An 18,352-nucleotide genomic window follows, 5' to 3' on the forward strand; every position below is an offset into this window, starting at 1 on the left:
ATTGAGGAAATTTAAATTAAGTTGTTCTGAATGAGTTGCGAGACGTGAGGGATATAATAAACAATGCACGAAGAGGAGGATGAGTGCAACTAGCAAAGGCAATAGAAGAGGCCGACAAATCACCGTTTACATATGAAGTATTGCAAGCGAGGAGGATGAGTGCAACTAGCAAAGGCAATAGAAGAGGCCGACAAATCACCGTTTACATATGAAGTATTGCAAGCAAGTATCCCAGCGAAGTGTACATTGTAAACCTTTGGAAGCATATTTAGTGGATCAGAAAGTGCAGTACAACATTTAAAGCAATACACTCTCTCCTTGATGCAATGGGGACAGAATGGCGCAGTAATGTGTAAGTATTTTCCAGCGAGCCTGACTGGAGAGGCGTTGGCTTGGTTTTATGGATTGTCAGAGAGATCAATTTCCTCGTTTAAAGACTTGCAGAGGATATTTCTAACAACTTACATAAGCAATAACATGCTGAGGCCAAGAATCGAAACCTTGTTCAACCTGAGACGACGACCTGTAGAGAGTCTGAGAAGTCTTATGACGAGATGGAGATTTGTATGTAATGAACTCGCTGGAAGGGTTCACGAGAAGAACTTCATTCTAGCTTTCGTGAATGCCCTGATCCCAACTGACCTTCTATGCACCCAAATATTCATAATTCGAAATTCATTTACAATGAATGAATTAAGGAAGAATCAAGAGGAGTACATAGCCTTGGAGGAGAAGCAAATAGAAGTAAGCGAAGCAGAACAAGGAAATTCTCATCTTTTACCAAGAACGATGCATGCAGTAGAAAATGATTCGAAATAGGAAAAGGGGAACCTTCAAATGCTATATGGTAGTTGACCATGTAGTTTATTGCCAATCTTTATCAGGAAATCTTTAACTGTTTTTGGGAAAATTGGGAAATTGTCCCAATATGGGATGCAATGTTGGAAAACTGCCCCAACGTTAAAAATAGTTGGGAAAATGCCCCACTGTTAGAAAAGCCAGTTAAATACACGCGTGTGAATTCACACGTGCGGAAAAAAGACCAACTTACCCAACAACGTTTAGATCATGCCACATATGCTTATGATCTGACGGACCAAGAGGAGGACGAGACGCACGTGAAAGGCACGTGATATGCAAATAATTACTAAAACAATATTATCTTTTCACGTTATGTCTTCTGTGTCCTTCCTCCCAGATTGCTCCACACTGCTGGTGTCGTTTCATCCGACCGTTGATATTTAACTTAACGATACCAGTTTGAATTCAGTTAAACAAGTTAAAAACTTGACCGGTTAGATGCGGAAGAAAAGGAAAAAAAAAAGACAAGAGTAAGAAGAGTGAAACTAGTTCTTAGTTGATGAAATGAAATCAAAGAAAAAAATTACCTAATACCATGATACTTATGTGCTCATTCTTACACGGAAAAAAAATGAATGTGCCCATACATAAGTAACCGATATTGAATCTGATTTCTAAAGAAATTGACATTCAGTCCAAATCCAATTTGACAAATTTGGGTTTCACCATGGAAAAATTTAGAGCTCTGGCATATCAACAACAGATAAAATGAATTAGACAACTAGTCATAAATTTATAGAATCAAAACCGATGAAAGAACTTTGCACAATGAGCACCAGCGGGACAATCAACTGAGGCAAGAACGAAATGAGTTTTTCCACCGTAGCGAATGCATGCTCATGTTAATTAAACATCATGATTTCCAGTTCACTATTATTATAAATAATAAATTATAAAAATAAACCCCCTAAATTTCATGAAGCCCTAAAATTATATTTCATTTCATTTACAAATTAAAACAAAACAATTGGGTTTCATTTACTTGCTTTTTTATCAACTGCAACTATGATCAAACTTCAAATTTCATCACTGCAACATTTTCTGGAGCTTTTAGTCGTTATAAAGAGACGAATCTTCATCACTAGCCTTTAATAGTTTCCAGTTTAATCCAGATGAGATCGAAGTTGGAATGATTCACCTAATCTCCTACTCATTCTTTCTCTTCTCCGTATATATTTTGGATCTGAATGAAACGAAGAAGAAGAAATTTCTTCTCGATAATTTATGACAGAACATAAAATGTGGACCCGCTGATGGACAGGTGTTGCGTTAAAAGCTGGGTTTAAATAGTATTTCGGCACGTCACGCGTGCCTTTCAGTGCGTCGTGTCCTCCTCTTGGTCCGTCGGATGATAAACTTACGTGGCATGATCTAACGTCGCTGGGTGTTTATGTGTTTTTCCTGCACGTGGGAATTCACACGCGTGTACTTAACTGGCTTTCCTAACATTAGGGCATTTTTCCAACATTTTTCAACGTTGGGGCAGTTTTCCAACATTACATCCCATATTGAGACTTTTTTCCAAGTTTCTTTTTTTTTTCTTGTCTAGGCAATATTTTTCCTAGGTGCACAAGATAAACGGCATATATAAGTAAAGTTTTTCGTATGCAGGAAAATTCGTATATTAATGTTAACATGCATATATAAATGACGAATACAATTTCCAAAGATAATGGAGGAGATCTTTTATATATATATATAAAAGTAAAGTTTTTCATCATGCATATGCAGTAAGGTTAGTATATTAATGTTAACATGCATATAAATATAAATTGCATTCCATATATATGTATATATATGCCGAATACTCTCATCAACTTCCAAAGATATTGGAGATACTGTTAGGATATTCCATAAGACATTAAGTTTGTATTAACATTCCCACGTTTTCTCCCCAATAAGATTCAGAGACCTTAGTATTTTCGTTTGTGACTAATTAACAATGGCTACTTTTTCAAAGCTCTTAAAGATGTTCATAGTTTTGAACATGATGATATGTATACAACACTTGGTTGTAAGTGGAAGAAGAATTTCTACAGAAGAGGAAGAAGATATTGAGATACAAGAACAACTTAAAATCTTGAACAAACCACCGATCAAAACTGTTAAGGTAAGCTCACTACAAGAAAGACTAGCTATTGCTACACCATATATTGCCACACCTTTAATATAGGTGTTGCGAAAGCAAATTTCTAGCCACGGTACTTTTTAGGTGCATCTAAAAGCTATAATTTACTGCTACAAAATGAAACTTTTAACACACAACTGTAGCAATAATATGAAAAGAGTGTGACAAAAAAAATATAATAAAGATTGAGTGCAACAATAGACTTTTTGCTACATAGGTTATCGCGACAGTAATAGGGGTTTATGCCATAGTCATTGGGTGCTGCAATATATTAAGTTTCTTGCAGTGGCTGTTTTCTTGAATTTGAAGTAGTGTTTTTGTGTATCCATGAATATATTGATCGATATTATAATGAAGTGTATGGTTTTACAGATGAGTGATGGTGAAATTGTCGACTGCATTGATGAGAATAAGCAACCTGCCTTTGACCATCCTATGCTCAAAAATCATAAGATCCGGGTACGTACTACTACTTACAGCCGTTCACAATATAAAGCTTTTCGCTATTAGTTTTAGTAATTGTCTTGCAAAGAAGTTTAAATATTTCTCTCCTTAAATATGAAGGTGACCTTTATTTTGATTTGTTGGTTGATTGGTGTTCTCTGAGTCGACCAAACAGAAAATCACTTTTGGAACCCGTCAAAGTGAAACATTGTTACTGTTATAAATTTGTCGCTTTGATTTCCTTTTTATTATCTACTACTGATTTGGATTAATGTATGCTCAGTCGACGCCTAGCTCTCCTCCAAATGATGCAAACCGTGGAGCATCCTCGTCTTCATCTCCGAAGATGGTTAAGTTAAGACGTGTTAAATGCCCGAAAGGAACCGTCCCGATTCGAAGAACCAGTAAAGAAGATTTAATTAGAGCTAAATCTTTCATGGAATCATTTGAGCCAATAAGGCCTATTATTATTAATCCAGACGAGGAAGTAGTGGAGCCTCCGGGGCGGCATGTAATAACCATTTGTTTCTTTCTTTTCTTTCAAGTATATATACTACGTATACTCGATAATTGATTTATCTTTATATATACTCTATATAGGTAGCAGCATACCACAACCGTCCGCAAACTGATCCACATGTACATGAACAATTTTATGGAATAAAGGGCAAGATCACGGTAGAGAATCTGTCTTTGGGACTTAATCAATCTAGCGCATCTCAATTGTGGATCGAGTCTGGACCTACAGATGATCTCAGTGCGATACAGGCCGGATTGCTGGTATTATACGATCAGCTTGTTCGATCAATTCCAGTCAGAATTACTTACTTTCAGTTTTTACTATATATTACGGCTTCTTTTTGACTTAGCTAATTCTGGGATTTGATTAGGTGTCGCCAACATTATTTGGAGATGATAAGACTCATGTTTTCGGGTATTGGTGGGTAAGTTTTCAAGAACTACCTCATGCATGGAGTTATACAACTTTTTTTTGTCTTTTTTTTTTTGCTAGATACCGTTAAGTATTTTTGAATTAGAGACTTTAAAATCTGATATTTGCTAATTGTATTCACCAAATAGGGCTCAAACAATGGATGCCTAAATATCCGATGCACAGGAACAGGATTCGTGCAAACACACCAAGACTATTATCTTGGGGAGGCTATAGAACCTGCATCTCAATATGATGGGGAGCAGCACTATTTTGGAGCTTATATTCACCAGGTATCCCGGGAATAATGATACATTTTGAACAGCATTTTAATTCTGTCATTGTGTTAAAAATGGTGGGAATGTTGGTCGTATTAATGATTAGGATGGCGGAACTGGGGACTGGTGGTTTACTATGTACGGGGATATAAACGCAGACTTCGGTTATTGGCCAAGGGAGGTGGTTCCTTACTTAGGTACTGGTGCTACAACAATATCATGGGGAGGGTTAGTTCAAAATACCCCACATGAAATAAGCCCGCCCATGGGAAATGGACACTTTCCGGATGGCGACTTCAAAAAGGTTGCAGCAATATATGACATGCATTTCATGGATGAAGACCATAACCTCACAACGCCGCACGTATGGATGGATTTCGGAATAAGAGAAGACAGAGAAAACTGTTACAGGCTAACCCGCAATGACTTTGATAATGATCATGGCTTTAGCGTATCCTTTGGCGGACCTGGAGGGAGTTGCGAGTAAATCATTAATTTGAAGAACTTTGTTTTTTTTCCCACGAAGAAGTTTCATTTTTGTTATTGATATTGGTAACTAATAAACTACCACGTACGGTATGTTGTGATAGCTTTCTTTATACCAAGTTCTATATCCCCATAAGACTTACCGGCCTTGGTTATCATAGTTATAAAAAGGTGTGAGGTTTGTGTCCATGATAGCCAGGTATTGGAACAATTGCTGAATTATGCCTGCAAAATAATCACACAAAAAACAAACAAAACATTGTTATGGCTGAGTTGCGGACTAGGTCGCTTTTTGTAAGACGTTTCGCGGCTCTGCCCAAGATTGTGCAAGCAGTTCTTCCATGTCGCTTCGTCCCCAGGATAAAACAGCATGAGTTCAATATCTCTTTCACAATCACTCTTGCACCGTGAGGAATGTGATACTACTACACTTCATTCTTGCTCAGAATCTCTTATAGAAAATAAATGATGTTCACAAATTGTTTTCTTTCACAAAAATATTTCCTTTGAAAACAAAAAACATAAAGAAGAACTCAACTCACTCAAAAAAAAATTTCCAACCAAAATCTCTCTTCATATTAAAAGGTTTTAACATAATTTAATCAAATATAATTATGGTGTAGTTAACACCATTAACTCCACAATACGAAACCCTCAAAGTTATAATCGGGTGTTGTTAACACCATTAAAAACAGAAAAATGAAACGGTCAAATTAATTGTAGCAAAAATTAATTACTTTTAATAAAGACTAAATTTGCAAATAAAAAACATTTTTATTGGGATAAAATATTTTAAAAATATATTCCCAACAATCCCCCATTTATATTTTTAAAACATTGAGCAAGAACGTACAGAGTTGTGCATAAGCAAAGGTGTCTCGCCACTTGAACCTTTACGTAGTGTTAATAGGCTCTCTTAAAATCTGACCATAGAGTGAACATAAGTCTTGAACTCTAGGAGATAAAAAGATTACTTAACACACACGACTATACTAGTGTAAAGTCTAAAGCCAGCACATTATGGCCCTGCGCTTGTATCATAGTTTAATGAATGATCTAGAGAACTACCCATATAGGTGAGTCTATCAAGAGTACTCCTAAATGTACCCCACTCTAAATAGAAATATAAACATCATTAAGAGTATAAAATTTTAAAATTGAAAATTAAACTCAACCTTTACTCGTTTCAGGATGTCATGCCGTGGGATGAATTCTTCAAAAGCATGATTCTCGCATCTCCATATCACCTATGACTTCGTCTAGTCCCTTTTAACCTATTTCTAGGTTGGGTATCCATCATAGATGACTCAATCTCAATGGGCATCAACCTCATCCCTAAGATGTATTCACATCTTCTTATCAATCCTTTCGTCAAAAGACTAATGGAAACTCGTTTCAGAAACTATATAATCCATATTCTCATAAAATCAACTCTTATAGTTGTTGTTATTCTCAATTCATGCAATATCCGCGGTACTATCACATTGGATTAATATGTATGTTCCTCTATCTATTATAGGATCGAATCACTCCATCCCTTAAAGGATTCAACTGAAAGGATGTTCCCAATCAGCTTCCCAATATCCTTAAAGGATTGTGGTAACCATTTAGATAGTATTCCTAGGCGTATGATGTGTTTGAAACACCTCATAACCTTCTCAATACTTTACCAATTTTCCATACTAGGATTGGCAAAATTTGAATATAAAACCCCCACTATGGAAGCAATATATTACACCCCCACTACAAAAAATACTTATATATATAGTCAATCACGTAGCAAAGAAGCATATTGAGCTACCATACTCATGTCTAGTGCAATCACACATAATCTCAAAAGCATTAACACTAAACCAAATGAGTGAAAACTTGTTTACAGTCAGTCTCTTTTAAAAATTCTATTTTCGTTGAAATGAAAATGATCCAAAGAAAGAAAAAATTCATTTCAAAAATATACATCATATTCACTCAAGTCTTTCATGTCAAATAGCAAACTAAGCATGTTCTCAATTTCATTTTCATCCTATACGTTAGAATAAAAATTCAAAAAATCACTTATGCATACAAAACAAAGAGTATTGTGCATTTCACTTTCATCAATTCTGAAATCATTCGAATGAATCAAGTAAACAATTTTTATTTTATAAATTGTTTTAAAGTTGTTTTTCAGAATATAAAGGATAACTTATCTAACTTGTATGATTTCTTTTATTGTAGAAACTACACAGTTTTCCATGCTTGGTTTACATAGATCCTCATCCATAACTTACACAAAAGTATAAATTTCTACTTATGACTATAACAAATCATACATTGTAGAAACAACATCAACAAACAAGCATGTAAGTTATTTAGCGACATGAATGTAAGAGTCAACACTTTTCTGTTTGTTTGTCTAAAAACAATAGGCTCATAAAAACTTTTTTCCAAAGATTTAATAGTTTGAAGAACAAAGTTACTCTCTATAAGAAGTTATCTTTCAAATTTAAGCAACAAAATATTCATGACTAAAATTTAGTCTCACTATATATGCTTTTATAGGTTCATTCTTAGTGAATTACTTGTCACCTTCATTTTTCTAGTTCTTCTAATTTAAATCAAATGTGTTAAAGCATAGGATATGGAACCCCCACTATTTTTGACTCAAACAAGAATTTCAAAACAATATCCAAAGATCCCAAAAATTGTGAAAAACTAATAAACCAATGATCTAAACCCAAAACGTTTTTTACAAGATAGCGGATGAAAATTCAAACAATTTTCGTGAAGACAACATCACCCAGTTAACTACTCAAAGTATCATATTTGATATCAATACAGGCCGCTCAAAGCATCACACATGTTTTTATAAAATTCTCCAACATTTTATTTCATTTCAAACTTATGCAACTCGCGTTAGATTTGAAAGGGTACATACTTTTATGAGTTAGGTAAGATTACATACATGTTATTCAAAAATTCACCAAGTTTATAAGAAAATATAACATTCTCATATTCTTCACTAACTCGCTGATTTCTTAAAAAGCACGACAAAATCTCATATTTCAAATATTAAAAATTCAATTTATGTTATGATAAAATTGCAATATTATGCTCAAATATTTTATCCATAACATATCATTTGTATTATTGCATTGATCAAACTCAATAAATTTCTAATCTCAATCTTGTAAATAACAAGATAGGCGGAAACTAGAATGCTTTCTCATTTCGGAAGTATGAACATCTTTAATAAGATTGTTCTACCCAAAGTAAACTTTGAGATCGTAACAATACCGAAAATCCTAATGATGTGAGTATATCTCAACACCACTTTCTTTCAAACGATTTGGTTCAACTTTTGAACCATAATCTATCAAAACAAACATGGTGTAAAACACCAATATATACCAACCTCTCACCGTATCCACAATTTACATTAACTTAGCCTGAAAAGCATTATTAATAATATTTGATATCCTTACAATGCCGTGCAAGAATGAAAAATAAATTCATAATCAATATTATGTTCATTTCTTGGTGAGAGTTGATATTCACATTAGTTTTGACTAGGTTTCTAATTATTTCGGTTTTGGGTTCGTATAAATTTCCATCTCATAAGTTCCAAACTTATATGAGTCACATGTTTATTGTCATACACAATAATTATCAATATCTTATTTCCCTAAAATTTATTCTAAGATTGAACAATCAATTTATTCAATTTAGAATTTCATTATTTGATCACTACAATAACTACAAATGGTTCATCAAACATACCTCAAATGCTTTTAAAGCTCAATTGGTTGTAAACCATTGTCCATTCTTTGCGCACTAACAAAGAAATAAGCAACTCCATTGCTCCACACATCGATTAATCTCCCACAATTTTTTATTTCATTAGAAAATAAAATTTCCTCAAGTAAGTGAATTTTCACCTGTCACAATCATGTACATGTGAGCGTTTGAAACTAAAAAAAAATATGTAAGGTATGCACTTACATAATTACTTGAAAATCAAATAAAACATAGCACTCCATGTTTCTCTTAAGTTTCAAACAAAGATTCAAAGTTATATAGTTATAACATATAATTATAACTTTCAACTAAGCATATTATCAAGCACATGTGGTGCATTAGCTTAATCTCTAACAATGGTCTTCTTTTTCATTTCCAAAACAAGAGTATGAAGTAATAAAAATCAAAATCAAAACATGAATTTTAATATAATTTATTACATCTCAATCTTTATCTCTAATGTCAAGTATCATCTCCTATTTTGGACAAACATACACAACGATTTTGAAATCACCACATCTCTCAATCGAATATAAGTTCATAATTTAAAAGTTTCATGTTTCACACAAACCCAAAATATCAGCACAGAGATCAGAAATACTAAATTAATCAATACTAAATTTCTAATCGTCAGAAATTTTCAACAACATTATTCAGTTTCGTAAAATACTCTAAAAATACCTTTCGGTCTCCAAAAATTATGAAATTTTACAGGGATGATCCTCATGATGTCTCATATACTCGGTTTAAATTTCAAGGCCCAATTCCTTTTCGTTAAAGAGATGCGCATAAAACTCTACAACATGTTAAAAACACCCATTTATCATCAACAATATTTTTCTATGTCAAAGATTCACAAAAAAAAATATTTAACCATGTTATTCCTAGTCCATCAAGATCATACAGAAATTTACTTTAGGTATTAAATAAACTAATTCCAAGCATCTTGCTAAATTTCTAAAGAAGAATTATACCGTTTGTATAATTTAATAAAACAAATTAAACAATCATACTTATCGCGTTTCAGCAATCGTTTCTTTTGATATCCATGTCAGAATAGAATGTCTTAAAAATTTTGGAACAATTGCTGAATTATGCCTGCAAAATAATCACACAAAAAACAAACAAAACATTGCTGTGAATAAGTCGCGGACTAGGTCGCTTTCTTTAAGACGTTTCACGGCTCTGCCCAAGATATTAAACATTGGTATGGTGTGTTGTTAACGCCATTAAAAGCAGAAAAATGAAACGGTCAAATTAATTATAGCAAAAATTAATTAATTTTAATAAAGACTAAATTTGCAAATAAAAAACATATTTATTGGGATAAAATATTTTAAAAATATATTCCCAACACCGGGGCTATCAGACGGACGACGTTGAATGTGGGCCATCATCCGAAGGTCGGGAAGCTCCGGATGGAGTTTTTGCATGGACGGCTAGGAAACACCCTTTGGGCAGACATTACATATTTTCTAATCGATGAAAAAGGTTAAAAACTTTTGTGTGTTGTCATCAAAGGCAAACAATAAAAGTTCTTCTCTGTATCTTGCCCCTTTTTAGAACTCTCTCTTCTGAAACCTCAGGAAAACCTAATCAAACCCAGCTAATTTGAATTACGAGATGTAATCAATAGAAAGTATTTGTGGTTGTTTTTGGAATACATTTGAGGTTGAAGATCTTATAATCTAAAGTAAAAGTTATTCGTGAAATTCTTGGGTTTCATCAGGTAAGCTTTTTATTTGATCAACGAAAATCCTAGGGTAGGCTTAATTCGATTTTTTCATTGTATATTTGGTATATCTAATTGATCAAAGCCTAAAAGTCTTAGGGATTTTGCAGGCTTTAGAAAATCAATCAAGTTCAACTATGGAAGGAAGGAAGGCCTTCGCAGAAAGATTGCAACCCATTGAGTTTGATCCAAGTCCGACTGTGGGAGGAATTTTGTACAGATTGATACAAGAACTAATATATATGTTATGGGTTGATTGCAATTCTTGCAGTGGTTGTCCAAAAAAAAAAACAGTGGACTTGGAGTAAGTTTATATTACCCCTTCAATAATGAAATAATGTGTTTTGATTTCATGTTTGTATGTAATCAATTTCTGAATGTAGCTAAGTTCTTTCTTGATCAATCAATATTCATTGTACAGGGGGTTTGTTATGAAAAATATGTTGATATAATATTTGAATGAACATGGATTTTTTTTTTCACAATTCCATTTGTACAAGAGGATTGATTTTTGGGTCCTTTTTGTTAGGTAAGACTTAAAGGGTACACTTAATCTTTTCAATGCGTTCCTCAAATCTACCAAGCACAAAGGGATTAAACAAAGACTAATTTAGTTCCACATCAAGTTTTTACTACCTTGGTATGTTTTCCATTATTCTTCAAGGCACTTTGCATGATTTTACTTTGGTTTTGGACCATCCATAGGACATCATTCCATTTTGTTTCGACATAAATATATAATTTTGACGATAATTTTTGGGAAGATCATAGCCAAAGCTCAAAATTCTTAATAGGCCCAAGTAACTTCTTTGTAGCCTACTAACAAAGAGATAACTAGCTTCTTTAATAGATCCATGCTTTTAATGATTTTTTGGTAGTTTCATTTTGTTTTTTTGTTTAATACTAGGGAACCATGTTGGTAAGAGTGCTGATATATGTATATTACCATTGGGCATAAGAATAATTTCTGCATCACCATTGAGCATCATCAAACCAAAGAGACTAGGTCCCTTCGAGAGTCACGCTAGAAGTTCAAATTAAGTATGGCTAATTTATGGGAAGTGGTTGAAGTGTAAAGTTAGAGGAGCTTTACTGAGTTCTGAGCTACAAAACGAGATTAGAATACGGGAAGCCGAGGCCACACATCTGTTCAGTAGATCTTCATAAACTGATATCAGCTATTTGGTATCGACCTCTCCCAGCTGGAGTTTTTGCTTGGACAGATGGGAAAGACTCACGGTAATGTTAAAAGTGGGTTTGGGAGAAAGAAATATGGGGTGGGTGCGAGTTCGTCATGTGGAACCTAAAAAACGCTCTCCCTTCGTTCTTTCTCCTCTCCGAGCAATATGTCACTTAGTTTTGATTTATGATTGATTTTTAAATAGTTTGGTGTGGTTGTTTTTTGAATATTCTCTCTACTTGAATTTTTGAGTTTTATGCTTGGTTGATATTCAGGTTGTTCCAGGTCTCTCTGATTCTTAGGTTAATTTATATTGTCTAATTTCGTTTTGAATACATGTTTGATCCTATTTTTGTTACTGATTTAATTTCCTTTTGATATTATAGGTTATAATAGGTTGATTACAGGATCGGGTTCCAATTTAGGCTGATAGACGTATGACAACGTGGTCTAATTGTGATCGACACCAAGATTGACGCAACCAAAACTTACGTTACTTCCAGGGTTTTTTCTCCTAGGACTTACAAGTTAGTTCAGTTTCTTGGTTTTCTTCTTATCTTTCATTATATTCCTTAAATAGTTATTGGTTTCAGAGTATTGAAGATCATAGAGAAATCAATTTTGGTGTATTCAAAGATCATAGAGAAATCAATGTTTTTGTTTTTGTTTTGTTTCTTCACCGATAAGGTCTATGTTGTAGCTTTAGTTACACTTTTTTCTAAGAATTTGTGTTATCGCTCATCAGGGTATGTTCAATTTGTTTGGAGTTGGGGTTTTTTCTCACTTTCGAGCTTGCAACTACTTATAGGCATGTTGTTGTCAATGTAAGAATCTATGTTTTCAAATTTGCTTCAAATTGGGTCAATTGAATTTTTTGTAAGAAGGACGTCGGTCATGTAGCCTAAGTCATTACGACCTTGGAACATGCAGAGGACATTTAAGATGGCTATCGATAAATCTACAATCTCTAACTACTGGTTACATGCATATTTCTCACTCTTCTTTACTCACATTTAAAACTAAATTAAAATCCAACAGCAGCTTGACACAAATATTGAGAATGAATGAATGATGTATAGGTTTAGTATTCATGATCACTTATGCTTACATTACTCACTATTTTAATATATGCTCGTATAAAGCCATCGAAAATCCACGGTAATGCAGTTTGCAGCACGAATCAAAGGCATTTTCTAAAACGGAAACTAAGGTCCTTTAGATGGGGAAAGCTATGGCTTTGGGTGAAGTGTAAGTTACATACTTTAAAATATTATGGCTACCACAGTTGTCATAGCCATGAGCTATTCATTATCTTTTACTAAGATATTTGCCTACTTTAATGCAAACAGTACCATTTTTTAGTAATAAGGAAATCATCTGGAATTAGCCATATTAAAAAGAGAGTATGGAAACCGAAAGTAACAACAGTACATTTCTAGAATGAGAAAATAATGTAGTTTGGTTTGTTCACATTTTTTTTTTTGTATGTTTGCCTTCTTGACAACCATTTAAGATAAGATGGAGTTTCTATTAAAATAGTTTGGTTCCGTTCACTTTCTCTCTTTTGATTAAGCTATTACCACCCTGCCATTGAATCTGTCTAATGCACCAGTGTAGTCTTCAGATGCATACAAAATGAAATTATGAGGGTTTAAACATAAATTAGGAAAGAGGTTTATGCAATGTGCTCTGGATGAAATCTTTTGATGCGGATATTTATGATGCAACTGTTAAAGATAGATCAGTTGCTATTCATGGGGAATGCATACAAACGGTATTAGCTTGTATAGTAACTGATTTTTCTTCTGCTTTTGATTCTCCAGGCAAAAATAAATAAATGACTGCTTTGTAGCAAAGGAAATCTGAGCATGTAAGTAAATCTTTTGCCTTCTGAAATTCTGATTCTTCTGCTTTTGATTCTCCAGGCAAAATAAATAAATGACTGCTTTGTAGCAAAGGAAATTTGAGCATGTAAGTAAATCTTTTTCCTTCTGAAATTCTGAATTTCTGCGTCACTGCTGTCTTCCTAGGGAGGGATGCAGATTTTGATTAGAGCAGTCATAGTTAATGCCATGTTAGTGGTATATTGTTACCATCCAATACGACTTTCGATTATACTGTGGTGCAACATGTAAAGCTTGAACTTCTATTTTGCACATGGAAAACATATTGCCTGTTTGATCTTGAACATGTGAGGAGTAAACCTGTACAATATATGTTAAGATGTGTGGTGTAAACAATTTAACATGAAAATCACCATACCAGATATTTGAAGCACCCATCGACTAATTTGAGTCTTCAGAATTATCTTGGGGATGTTCCTCTTGAATAAGTGGCATTTTTAGTTCTTAACCTTTTGATATATGTGTGGATCTGTCATATGCCGCTTCTTTTCATTCGTCAGAAAATCAAGCTTTTTACAATGTACTACAAAGCTTTTGTTATTGTTTAACAGTCCGATTCAGAAATTGGTTTCTTCGCACATGCTTGCAAAATCAAATTGGTCTTATGCTATAAAAGGTTGTACTTCACTCCTTTCACAAGTGTCGAAGTTGCAACCAGGGATAACCATCGAGTTCCAAGGTATAGATGAGACAGGTACTTATGTGGTTTAGTAAAAGCAAGAAAAGATTTTAGAAGAATGTGATATTGTTGAACATACAAACTCAGGTAATCCAAAAGATTAAATTCTATTTTTGAAACCCCTATACAAGTACCAGGTGCAAAGTAGTTCTTATTTTAATAAAGAGTACCCCTATACAAGTAATGAAATTCCATTTTTGAAACTCCTATCATTAATCATTGTAGCATTCTTTGAATTCGTGACCAGGAATGAATTTGATAAATATGATTTTGGACCTCAGACTGCTATTTGTTCCAAATACAGAAAATATTGTGGCAAGAAGAAAGAGTTAATCAAGGTAAATCAAATCATGAATTTGGTTTTTGTTGTGCAAAAGGAATAACAAGACTGTCATACTTAGAGATAGAAACTCATCTTTAGACATATCCTCACGGATTATAGTTTTATGTTTGCATTCACGTTGGCACGTCACTAATGTTTTAAGATTAAATGGTCATTATAAGATTGGATCATCTGGTGCAAGTGAGACAAAGGAGCTGGGCTCAACATGCTAGAGAGTGATTTTACTATCAACATTCACTAGAACCACTGGATCTGTTTATTACTTTCACATGCAATCTAAGTTTGTTGGAAATAACCAATTTCTATAATGAAGCTAATGAAGGACTTACGCCGTAAGGCAATTCACTAAAGTAATATGAGGTACATTTTAACATTTGTTCTTTCTTATATTTTTATTACTTTGGTCATGGATATGGATTCCAAGTGACGCGCAACGCTATCAGAATGTATTACTTTGGATGAGTTCATTGAGTTATGTTTTTCACTACTTCACATTTGATGCTTCAAAAAAAAAAAACTTCACATTTGATTTACACAAGTGTACGTTTCAGCTTCTATCTGTCTCACTGTTTATGAGTTACATTATAATTCACAATTAATTATTTTTCTTCTTTTTTCTTTTGATGTTCGTTTTTGCGGACTGATGTTGACACTCTTGCATTCATTCGTGCTGAACTCTCTATGCTATATAGGGAGAAATGGTGCTCCTAACTGAACTTGGTTAGCATTTGTAAATCTAAGGTCCACTGCCTTAAAATGCATATCATGTTAGATGTATTGATGCTAACCAAATTCAAGCTAGGAAAACTAATACCACTCTTCCAGTCTATATTGCTGCTTGCCCAGCTTCAAATAAAGGTAAATGTAGTCGTGCTTTTTAATAAGTGGCATATGTGGATCCTGAAAATGATGCCACGAGATAAATGGAAGACTTTTAATCTTCATTTTGCTTACTTCATTAGTTAGACATTAGTGCGAGGAGTTCATAGTTTAATCGAGATAATAACAGAGTTTGCTTGGGTTTTAATTTCAGAATCCAGGTGCAGTTGCGATGGTGTTGGCCGAGGTGGTGTTGATTCCAGCCTTCAAAAATAGCTGAGTATCAACATCAAAGATTATACGAACTACTACATCGCTTGGGGTTTTATCATAAACATATTACGACAATCTCTGAAGAATTTCAGTACATGTTTCTTAGAAGGAACTATATAGGTTTTGTGGGGGGAGTTGAAAGATCATCTATAACTTAGTTGCGGGGATCGTCTGGAAAAACATAGTTATCAATGGAATCATCCAAGAGAATCCTCCTTAACTTAAAAGGATAATCCAGAAATTCAATGTGAGTAGAACCTAGCACTTATTTAGGGCTTGAAGTATTACCCTTACATTTTCTTCATTTTTTTTTATCAGTGTCCCTGTTGACTATTTGTCTTAGTGTAGAAAATTTAAAAAATGGTGGCTATTCTACTCTTCCATGCAGGTTTATCTACAATAACCAGCAATAGTTATCATTAACTAAATAGTAGCAAAGAAAGGGATTTAAGTTTTATCTAAGTTAAATTAGTCATTACATTAAAATTTAGTTTTTATGTTGTTCTTTTAACTACTCCTCGCCGCTGCTAGAAGCATGTTGTTCTTTTAACTACTCCTCTCCACTGCTAGAAGCATCTAAGAATATGTCTACAAAAACCCATGATTTTTTTAATCCTTTGAACTTTGTTTTTGATGCGAAGAATTACTAGGTTATATTAAATGTGAAATTAAGCCTAGCAATTTTGTTAGCAAGGTTGTTCGGAGTCCAAAAGCGCAGGTAGTTGTTGTTGGAGTTGGTACCTCAACTGTCTTTAAAGATGTGGGTGTGGGAGATGATATGATACCAATGTAGGTTTTCGAAGTCCTTCCTGCAACCAAAATAAAAGCATTAGCCTATTTTGTGTTTCCAACTAGATTGATATTTGCTTCTTCTTCTGCGCAATAGACATCTTTCATAGGGGGATTCTTATGCCTCAAAATTGTATAGTACTGTTTGTACTGTTCCTGCATCATGTTTCCTCTTTGAATATGATGGTCAGGTACTTCTTATGGATATGTATACCGTATTCTTATATGCCTTAGTTTCCCTTTATCTTTAACACTAATGAAATTATGAGTTATATGGTTGTTTCACTCTATCTTTAACACTAATGAAATTATGAGTTATTTGGTTTGCTTTATGATTACACGACGAAAAAATAGCTCTTCGGTCGTCTGAAAATAACAACGTCGATACGGATTTTTCTTAAATCAAATGTAAGCCATTCTTCAAACTTTAATTCTCATTTAATGATTAAACGGAGCTGAAATTGCAACATTTTTTTATCTTACCCAGTTACCCTTCCTTAAATTCTGATTCCAAGAGACGTATACCAATATATGGTAAAATAAATAGCAAATTTAGATAATTTTATGTTCACTGTATTTCATCCTAACTTACTGATACCGTATAAACTTCATTAAAAAATACTCAATTACTTAGTAAATTCTCTTATTAAATTTTTTTTCGGTCACGAGGCGGGACAATGTGCTAAACTAATAATGGGAAAGGATCCGATGACATGGTTAGATTGACATTATCATAACATTTTAGCGTCATTTTTTCTAAAAAATCTAAATGACGATGAATTTAAAGCTAAGATTTTGATGGCATGTTCCTAATATAAAACTCTACATTCCTATCAAAAATTAGAGTATTCCCAAATGCCAAACTTCACCATCCACAAATTTTAATTTCAACCGTTAATCTTCAACGGCTGATATTCAAAATAGTAGATAGAGGTATTATACATCTCGGAATACTCTCATTTTTGGATGGAGTGTAGAGACGTATAATAAGAACATGTCACCAAAAAATTAGCTTTAAATTCATTACCGGTTGGGTTTAGTAGAAAAAATGGCGCAAAAATGTCAAGAATATGTCACTCTAACCATGTCAAAGGATCGTACCTCATAAATAATTCACTAAAATAATACATGTTGATCATCCTTATAGACCCCATGTGAAATCAATATCATATTAAACTTCACCTGTAAGCTAATACATTGAATAATGAAGCACAAGTGGGAGATTGAATATTTTATTTGAAAAATAATCACTTGATAATGACTTTATTTATAGGTTAATAAATAATAATTATTATGTAAATTAATAATTATTAGGTTAATTAATTTCTAGCTTAATTAATAAATTTTGGTGATCCCAACAACATTAATTTATAGAGTTTCTCCTTGAACTTATTTTGGCTAATGCTAACTACAGTATAGAATATTTACTTTGGTTACTCATAACCTTTGAATATGGTTTTCATACGGTATTTTAATGTGAAAAATTCACTTTTACTATGGTATTTTAATGTGAACAATTCACTGTTGTATTTTTATCCAATTCTCCAATAACTATGCTAACTGTGAAAATCAGCGAACCTCGAAAAGGTTAAGGCGCGAACGCAATCTCTACCTTCTTGAGGATCTCTATGGGGCTTTAGGTATAGTTTTGGGTCGTTCCTTTGCATTATTTTCTTTTTTTTGCTTTAAACTGCCATCGTATGAGCATTTGAGTAACGAAACCAAGAT

At 33.5% G+C, this 18,352-nt stretch overlaps 1 protein-coding gene and 1 long non-coding RNA gene across 2 annotated transcripts; both read left to right on the forward strand.

The window, feature by feature from the left end:
• The first annotated feature begins 2,803 nt into the window (after positions 1-2,803).
• Positions 2,804-5,129, forward strand: LOC113316243. The gene is made up of 7 exons (XM_026564462.1): positions 2,804-2,971; positions 3,362-3,448; positions 3,717-3,944; positions 4,034-4,213; positions 4,324-4,377; positions 4,514-4,657; positions 4,749-5,129. Exons 1-7 carry the CDS (start codon positions 2,804-2,806, stop codon positions 5,127-5,129), a joined length of 1,242 nt encoding a protein of 413 aa, XP_026420247.1.
• Positions 5,130-10,431: 5,302 nt separating this feature from the next.
• LOC113317200 lies at positions 10,432-12,675 on the forward strand. The gene is made up of 4 exons (XR_003343328.1): positions 10,432-10,634; positions 10,748-10,941; positions 11,167-11,277; positions 12,204-12,675. It is a non-coding gene; the product is annotated as an uncharacterized LOC113317200 (long non-coding RNA).
• Positions 12,676-18,352: the final 5,677 nt, after the last annotated feature.

Source organism: Papaver somniferum, chromosome 10 (assembly GCF_003573695.1).
Source record: "Papaver somniferum cultivar HN1 chromosome 10, ASM357369v1, whole genome shotgun sequence".
In the NCBI taxonomy this organism is placed as follows: Eukaryota; Viridiplantae; Streptophyta; class Magnoliopsida; order Ranunculales; family Papaveraceae; genus Papaver; species Papaver somniferum.

Excerpts from the sequence above, each read along its gene's own strand:
- LOC113316243 (XM_026564462.1), top strand. The coding sequence starts at position 2,804 with ATGGCTACTTTTTCAAAGCTCTTAAAGATGTTCATAGTTTTGAACATG. Across the intron at positions 3,945-4,033 it reads TGGAGCCTCCGGGGCGGCAT|GTAGCAGCATACCACAACCG; the intron begins GTAATAACCATT and ends TACTCTATATAG. Across the intron at positions 4,214-4,323 it reads CGATACAGGCCGGATTGCTG|GTGTCGCCAACATTATTTGG; the intron begins GTATTATACGAT and ends GGATTTGATTAG.